This window comes from Adelges cooleyi, unplaced genomic scaffold (genome assembly GCF_023614345.1).
Source record: "Adelges cooleyi isolate 19-005CV unplaced genomic scaffold, UGA_ACOO_1.1 ACOO_flye_CR_arks_rails_tigmint_CR_PRNA_247, whole genome shotgun sequence".
Lineage (NCBI taxonomy): Eukaryota > Metazoa > Arthropoda > Insecta > Hemiptera > Adelgidae > Adelges > Adelges cooleyi.
Window position 1 is genome coordinate 7,248,149 of NW_026095912.1, and position 12,112 is coordinate 7,260,260.

The following is a 12,112-nucleotide window of genomic DNA, read 5'->3' on the forward strand; positions in this document are numbered from 1 at the left end:
TTACGTCTGCAGTCGGAAATAATAGGGTTACCAAAATGTCCGGGTTTGCATTCTTTACAGTTCCAGCCGACGGTATTTCCCAGGCAGTTAGTACACTGTCCGGTCGAGTTGTTACATGGAGCGCCATTGCAGTCACAAGGCTTGCACGTTGAACCTTCGATCATAGGATTCCCATAGTACGTAGAAGCGCACCTATAAATCAATTAAGACTGTTAAAATAACACGAGCAATGAGATTTGTTGAGATTTCTTACAGTTCACAGTGATCGCCGGTGTGTCCTTCGGGACAATTAGTGCACATATATCCTCCAGATGAGTTTGGCTCGCAAGAACCATTGAAATTGTTTGGGCCTTCTTCCAGAGGACAAGCGCACTTCTTGCAGTCTTCCGACGTACCCCAGGTTGCATTACCGTAGAAACCTGGCAAGCATTCGTTACACTTGGCACCGGTCGTGTTGTGTTCGCACACCTATAAACACCGCAAAATAGTATGAATAAATTATTACACAATAAAACCTACAACAAATCGAACCCATCCGCTTACCGAACAATGACCGGTGAGTTGATCGCACACCGGCGAATGACCGTGACAGTCGCACTTCTTGCACAGAATTCCAGGTGAGAAAGGGTCAATGTGTTTGACAAAACCATAGTCGCAAGCCTCGCAAGAAAGTCCGGTATAGCCAAAAGGACACGAGCAATTCTCTATGTCGGAGATCAAACGTCCTGTACCGTTGACGTGACCAAGAGTAAGGGAAACGTCGTTCAAACTGAAATGGAGAAAGGTTAGAATAGCATAAACTGATTATAGTTTCCGGAAAAAGCTCACCTGGATTCCACTTGGTCCGTATGGTATTTGGCTTTGATGAGCACGTGCTTGACATCGGACAGAATCGATAAAAACTCGTCGCGCGATACTTCGGCGTTGTCAAGAGGCGTCTCGAGATTTTTAAAGTCTTTGGTCACATAAAACCAATCTTTTTCCGTCAAGGCAACGTTGCCCATCACTTCGTTGGCTAACTTATCGTTTTTGCCACCGTATGCGATCAAAATGTTATCCTTGGCCTAAGAGTAAATTATTGTGAGAAATTACCTTAAACATCGCGGCTTAAGTACTCGTTTTAATTTAACGATATTTTAATTAACGGATTGAAATATCTTCTGCAAATCCAAATCTCTCTTAGTGGATAAAAATTTAACAAAAAAAATTTTACTCGACAAATCTTGTGATCCCGAGAATTGCTTTGAATTTATTTTTGAGCCTTTGTCAATAATTGTAGTTTAATGCATGTAATTACAATTATTTAAAACATTATATCATAATTTTGGTTCGTATATTAACTTGAGCATCTAACTTCTACTATAGACTGTACTTACAATTATTACAACGTCGGGGTCAAGCAATTGTCGACCACTAGAATCACCTCGCATTAAGATCCAAGATACGGAAAACTTCAAGCTGGAACCGTAAGAGGTCAATTTATTGCCGGTAAAATTGTCGGGCGATAGCCAATAAAAACTACTGTCGGCGCCAAATGGTACGTCAAAACTGCTGATGTATACGTGCCCCGTATCAGCATCCGTTGACGGAAAAACGGTCTTCGACATCTTTAGGTCTGTTACCAACCACCCGTCAGGTAAGCTTATCTGTTGGTGTGACAAAAACCTATTTCAAATGGTATCCTTCTACCTGACCTATAATCAGTTATCATAATATCGACTGTCACTTACCGAAATCTCTCTAAGACCGACTGCGTTATCGCACGTCGTCGACACGCCAGAACAAAAGCATTTGTCACATCCTTCCGGGTTCGAAGCATTCAGGTTAAAGTACCCGGGCTTGCATCGATCACACTTGTTGCCATTGACGCGATCCTGATGATTTAATGGCAAAATGGTAAAGACAACCTAACAGCGGTATAACATTATCGTCAAAACTCACTTTACAATCGCATTGGCTGTCACAAGTCAGAGGAGGCGTTTTGATTCCTCGTTCGTCACACGCACACGGTTCACAGTCTGGAAACCCGCTGTAACCCGGAGCGCATTCGTCACACTTGTCACCGGCGAACCCTTTGAAACAATCGCATAGTCCAATTCCCTATGTAAAATTAAAAACTCCGATGAATATATTATAAATTGTTTTCGTATGATTAGAATATCGTTACCGTATCTTTGCTGGACACACAAGTTCCGTCAGAACCTTCGGGATGACACTCGCAAGGCAGACATGGTTCGGGATCGTCAGGTTCTATGTCAAGCGGTCTGTACCATCCGGTCTCACACCGTTCGCAATTGATGCCAGTTGTGTGTTTCTGAGAATAAGAAAATTCCATTATTCATTCCCAGACAAACACCTCAAAGGTGAGAAGAAGAATTTGTCTTACCGAACAATTGACACAGACTCCACCGCCCGAATAAGTGCCGTACAGGTCCAAGCTAGATTTTTCAGCGTCAACCGTCGGGTCATAACGGCATTCGGTCGCGTGACCATAACACTGACACTGTTCGCAAGCAGTCGGACCAGCCTTCCACGGTCTTTGATTGTAAAGCGGGCTGCATCTGTCGCAATTTTGACCACAAGTATTGTGCTGACAGTCGCAGCTGGGTTCCTGCGAAAACAAAAATTAGTAATTCACATATACTAATATAATTACTGCAAAAAACCACTTAACGACGACACTCACGGCTGTTTCTGAAATTTGTTTGCATTTTTTGGCGTGACCGTGACAAACACACCGACCGCCTATGAATACGTCTCTGATCGAATAGAACAATTTCCTCAAAATCGAAGTGTCCATCACGCCCGACTTATCGTTGGGATAAATGATTTTCTGCAGCCTAAACCGAACGAGCCTGGCCGTTGTGAAGTTCAGTACGTCTGGAGACGATAAACTTATGCTGCCGTGTCCTTTCAACAGGTTTATGTGTATCTGTAAGGGATTGGCAACCGGTATTGTTATAGAATATATTAAAAATAGAAAAAAAACCTTGGTTAATTACCTTCCTCCCCCCTAATAATATCTTAAAAAGAAAATATCTATAGCAGTTTTTACTCTTCATTAATGTTTAAATAACAAACAAAAGTATGTTTTAAAAATTCACATGTATTATATAATGCATTTTTATAAAGTATAAAAATAATAGTGAACTGTTGACGAAATTTGATGCTGATACGATTAATTAATAAGCATTTTTTAATTTTGTTTGCTTTTAATCTATTTTACACTTGATTACGATATCAATATTATGAAATATTAGTTCTATACTAAACGTTTTGGATGATATTTTATGTCCAAAAAAAAATTAATACTACGATACGATATATACAAAGAAGCAATACATTTTTTTTTTATACAGTTATTAATTATTCTTTCTAAATATTTATTGAGTAAATCAAAATGTGTTTTTTCGGCTTTTGAAAAAAAAATTGTCTTTAACAAATGTGTTATGAGCACCATATTTTGTATTTTAATTAAAATCACTTATATTACCATTACAAAAAAAAACTGTCCGTTTTGATATTTTTTATATAGTAATCAATAACATTTGTTTTTATTTAAATAACACAAAACAAATTTCATAACTTCGAAATTCGACAAAGTTTTGTGTAGGGGTACTAAACGATCAAAATGTATGTAAGTAAATAGTAGTTAGTTACTCGATAGTATTGAAAAAAAAAACTAAGAATAATATGTTCACTTCTGACTATTGTACAGGTCGGTTACACCTTGTATAAGTGAACACTTGGATAAATTCTGAAAACGGACTTCTCAAGGTTTTCGGGTAGACGTTATAAATTATCTTTTAGATGTCGCTATATATATTTTTTTTTTACAATCAGAGCGTTGCGTTTTTAACACGATCCTGAAAGAAGAATGTGCGGTATACATTGTAATCGTGACTTGTTTATTATGACAAAGTGGAAATAAAGAAAATAAGTTTTATATTTCATCAGTACCTCTCCGTTCTCGTGCGGTTTAAAACGCGAACACGAAGTAACGCAAGTGGGATTTCGGTTTACTTGTACGATCTTGTCTTTGTGATCGCCGTTGTGTGTTGCCGGTTGAACGCCATACTTGTCAACGCACTCCTCATTGTTGACAGCAAAATATTGCCACGGTCTGAAGTGTGACCCTTCGTCGTCAGTAGACCGTTCCAAAATCCAATTGCCCGGCCTCGACGATATGCCGAACTTGATTATGATATACGACACTTGGTACACCTGAACATAGAAAATACAAGACGTTCAATGTGGCATCTGTGTAGGTTTAACAGACAAAGCCGTTTAAAAATGTTTTTTATTCGTGTAGAACAAAGTGATCCCTGTTTTACATTTTGACTTCTCCATCACTCCGAGTGGGTCAAGCCCTACCACTCTAGGATCTTACAACAAAAAAAACGCACCATTGTTCGCAACATCCCCAATCGAATCACTTCTCTTAATCCTCACTCTTTGTGCGAATTTTAGCTCGTTCCTTTTTATACTTTATTTTTTTTACCAGCAAACAACCATACCTCTCATATCTTTTTTTTTTTGTTCCTATAAATCTCAAAACCTCATTTATCCATTCTTTTACGTTTGTAAAGGTTTCCATCAGTATCGCAATCTATTGTCAATAATTCGGCGTAGAACAATGCCCGTGGTTTTATGTTGAAAAATTACACAGCAAAAATATGTCAGTTTTTTTTTAATAATTCATATTTAATTTTTTTCTACTGTAAAGACAAGTAACACCTATATTGGATATCTTACAATATTGATACAAATTTATATATATTGAGATTTAGCATTGCAGTTTGTTCTTAGTACCAGAGGTGGAGTTCAAACTAAGTTCCGGTCGGAAATTGCACTTAATGCGGGTTACCCAAAACCATTTGAATGGCACAGGGGAAAAACGGTAGTAGTCACATTATGACATTTTTTTTCAATTCGTTTTTTTTAAATTTATGCCATTATTTTTTTAAATTTATGTCAATAGATTGTTTAAATAAATACATTCATTATTAGAGTAGCATTTAACGGTTTTTTTTAATCTTATTTAAGAGGGAGAGGAATTCACGAACTTTGTTTTTGCAATACTTTAAAATTTTCATAATGTGACTACTACCGTTTTCCCCTGTGCCCTTCATTTGGTAAAGGAGATTATGAAATTATTTTATTATATTGGCAACTTTTTATAGACTGTAATGATTTATAACTCATAATCAGCACAAAATACATCAATTCTATGTAGTTTGTCTCGCTTAATCGCAATTTAGGGTTAAATTTGTTATTTCTATAATTACTTCAAACTATAAAAAAATAAGATTTATGTTAAAGTTCCACTAGACTCGAATCTTATTTCTTAAAATCGCGTGACCTACAATGTATAATAGGTTCTGCATTTTTATTTTTATCATTCCAACTTCTTAGGTGAGTCTGTTCACGGGACACCAAGAACTTTTCCTCGAAACTTATCTAATAAAAACTCATATGCCGTTTGTCTGGTAGGTAAGCGTGGTTTTGACGAGTTTTCGAAAAGTTAACCGAATATATTTGTTCTTATTGTAAATCACTGGGTGTCTGGTCGGCTCGCTCACAAGTAGAAAAATTGAGTTTTTTTATGATAAACGGAAAACACGTTTCAATATTTTTATTGTATTTCCATTTTTTTCTCTACACATTTGATCATACAGTTTAGGAATTCAGAGCGCCTATAATAATTTAAATGTGAACGAACAGCTGGTCGTGAGCGTGCGTGCAGTCAATATATTTTGTTTTGTACATTAACATACTATTATAATATCGTCTTGTGTATATACTGTACACATGCGTTTCGTTTGTATAGCCAAGAAGAAAAATAAATATGTTCGATAGAAGTTATTGGTGTTTACATTTTTTACCGACTTTGTTTTACACAACTCGAGAAGTCTAAGAAAATATATTCGATTTGAAAATATATTTATCGAAGAGCAGCGTATACCAGTGAAATAACTAGGATTTTATTCTAGAAGCTATGCGAGACCACACCACCTCATAAATAAATATTTTATTCAATATAACGGGGTTATAAATCTGATTGTGACTGTTTTCAAATTTGTATGGAATATTTTTTAGATATCATAATATCAATAAACGTTGACAGCTAAAAAAAATAATAAAAATCGTATTCTCTAAAAGAAGTGTAGATTTTCTCTTTATTTCGTTTTTATTTAGGGTTTTATGGCCATGATTAAAAAAATTAGACTGAAGTTAAGCTAAACATAAACAATTTCTTAAAAATCTGTAGTAAAACGTTTTTTATTAAGGACAAACAAAAAAAAAGAAAATTACACTTTATTTTGTGTGAGTGAATAAACAGTCATAAAAAATATTGTCATTATATAATTTATAAATTAAATAACTGTTTAATATATTATACATTTTCATTATGTTAATTTGTTTTTATTTAATATTTATTTATTCATCACACTTTTCCCCACCAAAGATTTAAAAATATGCCTTATAAGAAAATATATTCTTTAGTTTAGCTTAACCGGTAACAATAAAAATTGCCAACATTTTGGAACGGCAACGATTGTGTCTAAAGATTAAAATACACAATATCGTTTAATTTTAATAATATTGTATTTTTTAAAGTTTTTATTTATTTATGACCAAAGAACTTTTTATCAAAAAAAAATTGTCACATTGAGAATTGTCGAAAAAAAAAATAATGCTGGAGCCGAGTCAAAGCGAGTAGAGTTGGCACGATTCGCGCAGTCTACCCTCCGTCTGCCAGTCGGTTATTATTTTGAAAATTTCGCTGATCCCCCTTTTTTGGCTATGCGAGCGTCGTCTCCTTTGTCCAACGTTTTGTTTGTATAACCGCAAAACGCCTTTGAGATCCGAGACTGTGAAATTCTCGCGGTATTATGCGTTAGATTATTATTATTTTCCAGCGCAATCATCTTCGCCCCCTAAACACCTCTCCCTCCCCTTCCTTGGCTGCCATTTCTTTTCAACTTTAACGGAGGGTTTGGTTTAACCGCAGTACGGTGCGTGTGTGTGTGTGAACTTGTATACAACACTTATATATTATAATTATTATAATATGTATACTCTGCGGTAACCTATAAGAACCGTTTCGACCCAACGGCCACTTTTCATGCTACCTCGAATAAACGTCGTGGATCAGATCTAAGGAGACGGGGAACAATATTGCAAGGCAAAAGCTCGTCGTGCCTCTCTACCATTATATACCTACCAGGGATGTTTAATAAAAACGACTAGAGCCCTTGTCGCGTTTGAAAATGTTGAAAAATCCTTTGATTTTGACTTTGATTTAGACACACCAGGAGACACTATAGTATAGTGACTATACCGTGTAGGAATGTCGAGCCCGGTGACCTGGAAGAGGGGTCGTCAGGCGAGAGGAGAAGGGTCATGGGGAGGGAATTGATGGGGCGGGAACAAGAAAAACTGAACGACCAAAGTAATATTGTGCAACGGCAACCTACACTTCGGTCGGGTCTTAACCATACGACCATTTTTCTTTAAAACTAATTCCAATAACTTACAGATCGTTTCACCCGGAACCATTCGAGATTCAATAAATAAAACTTAAGCTATAATCGAAACGATAAAATGTTTATTATATGAAATTATAACAATCTCCTTCTCGTCTTCTTCTTTGCCTTATCCCATACAAATGGTAGGCATGAAATTATAACACTAAGAACTACAATAGATCAAAATAATTCTGGTATTAAATTTTGAATAGCACATACAGATATTGTCTAAATGTTAAAAGATGTTCGTCAAGGGTATATTGTACGGCATACTAAGTACTAAATAAGTTTATTATTTATAAAACTGAAGCTATTATAGCTAGACTTTATCAAAAAAGTAATAAATGTATTTGTTGTTAATGAAATGGAAGTAAGAGTATGTACTTGAAATAAAAATGTCGGGTCATAAGAAAAAAAGTTGCTCCAAACGAACGAAAAATGAGAGTGAACAGATAGTGATAGTGCTGGTAGGTACTAGGTATGTCAAATGAAGAGAGGATTGTAAAATAATAATAAAACAAGTAAGTAAAAGAGTTTACATTAGAAGGATTTAGATATAGGGTAGGTACATTAAGAAGTTGATGATTAAAGATTTTCGGAGAGAGAGATTAGTTTTGGCAAGCTGCTTTATTCTTGTATGGGATAAGGCAAATAAGAAGAAGATACCGTTGTAAGTTGTAACTATATAGATTGCCAGGAATTTAATTTTGATTATAACTCATATATATTTTGTGTAGTTTAAAAATAGTCGATGCTATTGTTTACCTACTGGAGACTTAATCGCCAGTAATAATAAAATTTAACTAAAAAGCATTCCTTCGAACGCAAGTTTATGATCAAATTTTATTAAAAGGTCGTCGGATCGTTTAAAAATGGATATTTGTTTTCGAAATCAGATTTTGCACGGTACAATTAACAGCTCAAACTCGTAGAAACTTATTTTTTTCACTGTATCACGCATAATGCATGTGTAAGGGTTGTTAAGTTCGATGTGTAAAATATTCTGTTAAACTTTTCCTCGCTTGTATCTTACGTTAAAAGTGTATACTCGGAAATTGTATTAATGTATGCACTAAGTTTTTCACAACTTTGCCCTTGTGTTTTTTTAAAGTTTAATATTCCAAACGGTTATTTTATCAAACATGCTCGACATTTTTCGAATTTTGTTAATATGTCATTCGACGGGCTTGTGAACAATGTGTTGAAGCGATAGATTTTAGCTTCGATGCGGAGCTGAGAAGGTATTGTTTTTACAATGTTGTGTTTTTATTTTTGTTTCTGGACCCACGATATCTCGTAAACCGCTGAACCGATTGCTTTGTGTAGCAACTTTATAGATCAGAAATCATACTCGGAAGGTACTTAATTGAGCCAAAAAATTAAAAAAAGTCACCCTTTCCCATCAAAATCGAGAAAAACACCTAAAAATTTACAAATTTTTCAACTTAAAATTACGATGCTCTATAACTTTTTTAAAAATAGTCGAAAATGTTCCAAATTTATATGAATTGTTCTTCAAACATAGTACTATCGATAAACATTAACAAACCAAAAAAATATCATAAACCCTTTCCCTTAGAAGGGATAGAATTTTTTTCTTTATTTCACTTTTTCAAGTAAAGTTTTAAAGAAATAGATCTGAAAATTAGACCGAAGGTAGATCTAAAATGGATTTAACATATACAAAAATCTGTAGTCAAATTTTTTTTTTATTAAGAAAAAACCCAAAAATAGGGTAAATTTACACTTTGGCCGTAGTCAGTTTCTAGGTTGCTATGTGTGTGAATCAACAGTCAACAGGTAATGAAAATATTTTCATTATATTGTTAATTACGATACATGGGTAACTATGACAGTACATTTTTGTAGACAGACGATCAACCCTTATCGTATCCACCCTGCACAAGACTAAATATTAAATTTTAAGTACATTATTGCTGGTCCCACGATATCTTTTAAACCACTATAACACACTATAAAACTAGTTTGAACATACTATCCACAGATTCACATCGAAGCGTTTATTTAAAAGTGATTTTATCACTTTCAGTTATAATAAAATCTGTAGACCTGTGACCGCTCCGACCCCACTATGCCCCGACACCATTGTACTGGCTTTTTTTTGGTTTTTGTAAATGTATATCGGTTTATATTGTTGTTTAGGTTGAATAAAAAGCGCACTTTCCTGAAGGGGATGGTCGAGGACCGCGTAATTGCTTTGCGAAAATATTCGGAATAAAAACTTTTGAAAATGTATTATTAAAATAAATTAAATTTGTTATTAGTTATTATTTAACGTTGGCGATGGGCAATACGATTTTTTTCAAAACGGCGTTTTGGAAACGTTCCAACTAATCGACCGGCAAGCGCTCCTTTTGATGCCAGAACTCATTCACCGTTTCCTATTATTTGTTTGCCTCGGGAATGGCGTTTCAAAGCTGCAATTACCACGCAGTCACATTGTTTATTCACTATTTATGTCTGGTTAACCGAGAGCATCCGGATTGCTAATATTTTATTTTTATTCTCTCGTTAGTGTTTGTTTTTACGATTTAAAGCAGATCGCGCCAACTAGTCAAACATTGTCTTGAAAACTATATTATAGCTGGTGATCCCTTGTAACATTTAAATATCGATAATCATCGCAAACTATTAATCTGACAACATTGGCATAATCCCGTTACAGCTAAATTATTACAGAGACGCATTTAGCATTATACCTTGCACTGGGGTGTACACGGACACGTTTCCGGTCTTTCGGTGTCATAATTTATCATAAGGTTTCCGCTGTGCCCATCGTTTAAGACCTCCGTGGTTTGTGTTTACTTTTAAATAACAAACAACACTTAAAATTTGACACCTGAGGCCCACGCTTTTCTGTCCTCTTAAAAATATGTCTCTGGGTAAACAGAAAGAGCTACACGCCTCTTTCATCACCCTCCTGGTTTCGACAAAATAATGAAAAAAAAAAAAAAAATTATGACTGCTATAGGTTGAAATCCAACATCTGAAATACTAGACATTAGTTTAATAATTGAAACGACTTAGCAGTATTTTAAAATATTTTCTCATTGTTAGTAATGAACATTATTGTACACCGAATAATTTAAACTCCACCGTATACGAAATTTGTTACTAATGTTTTTCGTTAGTTAATGTTTATAAGTGACCAAGTACCTAGTACCTATTTACTAAACTTTCACCCGGTAACCAATATAAACCACAGAACAAGCTAATATATCTACTCAATATTTGATGATGATATTATATCCGTAACAGCTGTTGATACTGTGTATGTTTATAAACACAACAGTATAAACCCCGGTTTATTAGTGTTGTTCAAAGTGATTATCGTCTTCCTTTATTTTTAACTTTCCTAATAACTAAAACCAATAATTGTTTTAATTATTATACACACACTGCCCACTGGTAAAACAATTTTTTTGTAACAATTCACTGATTTTTTTTTGTTGCGTTTTTTACAGTATAAGATCTTTGTAAAAATATATAGACCAAATAATTGCAGACAAAATATTTTAAAACACTAATGTATTGTTTTTCCAAGACACCGAAACAAAATCGTCAGACAACTACATCATCATACCTTGGTTTACAGAAGTATGTAGAATAAACAAAATTAACGATAAAAGTGGATTATCAATATTATGGTTTTAAGTTAATAGGTATGCTGTTTAATAATTAAGAACTTTTGAAAAATATTGGTATTAGTATTCCACTAATTGTTTATACTCTTGTTTTCAAATGTATATTTTTTATGAAATCTGTTCTGGAGTTTAGTAATATATTTGATGTATGTTTTTTACAAAAATGGTTTAAAGAATACACATAACAAAAGAAATGATTGTTTGTTAGTATACAAATATGTTTTTTTTTTTTAATGAAAAATGGAGAATTTTCTAAAAATCACTCGACCTTTAACAGTAAATCCTAAAACTAATATTAACCCTGTGTAAGTATTATGGCCCATGTTTTTTTCATTACAGTTCGGAAAACGCGTTTAGATGTATACAAACTAATAACTATATTCATACAATATATTTAAATTGTTTGCCGTTTTGTTAGCCCTCGCTGTGTGCATTTTAATATTGCGCTTGTACCCCAAGTAGAGTTTAAACATGTAGGTAAGTCGATACACGCAAGTACTATTATTATTATTTTATCGTTGAATACTACAACAGTAATAATAATAATATATTATGCAAACACACGTTGAGCGGCAGTAGAATTTGAACGAAACGCGTTTAGCATGGACCAATATTTGCACAAGGCGCGAAAATGTTTAAGTTTGCGAAAAAGCTTTTTCGAAAAACACTGTAGCTAGTATATTTTATTATAATAATGTGACACTTAAAATTGGTATGCACGCCGTGTGTTTAAAGTGTGTTCTTGAAAGCCGAAAATGGTTGCCTTTAAAAGCAATAACGATTTTATCGAGATTCGTTGAATTAATAACAAAGTATTTGCAATTCCTTTTTAACCTTACACGACTTACAAATTTATAGTCTCTCAAATTGGATTCACCTATTTTTCTTTTCTGTCGGATAGCGCCGAATCGAGAA

General features: G+C 34.3%; 1 protein-coding gene across 2 annotated transcripts in view; it reads right to left on the reverse strand.

Annotated features, from left to right (window-relative positions):
* The window catches only part of LOC126836359 (laminin subunit alpha-1), a 43,585-nt gene that overhangs the window by 11,114 nt on the left and 20,359 nt on the right, over positions 1-12,112 (reverse strand). For both annotated transcript variants that reach the window (XM_050569635.1, XM_050569634.1), the window contains exons 3-13: positions 3,961-4,224; positions 2,687-2,932; positions 2,387-2,611; positions 2,168-2,314; positions 1,942-2,100; positions 1,731-1,874; positions 1,377-1,646; positions 829-1,064; positions 544-769; positions 254-468; positions 5-192 (exon numbers count right to left, since the gene is read on the reverse strand). In XM_050569635.1, coding sequence (XP_050425592.1) covers positions 5-192; positions 254-468; positions 544-769; positions 829-1,064; positions 1,377-1,646; positions 1,731-1,874; positions 1,942-2,100; positions 2,168-2,314; positions 2,387-2,611; positions 2,687-2,932; positions 3,961-4,224 — 2,320 coding nt within the window. The remainder of the gene's footprint in view (positions 1-4; positions 193-253; positions 469-543; positions 770-828; positions 1,065-1,376; positions 1,647-1,730; positions 1,875-1,941; positions 2,101-2,167; positions 2,315-2,386; positions 2,612-2,686; positions 2,933-3,960; positions 4,225-12,112) is intronic.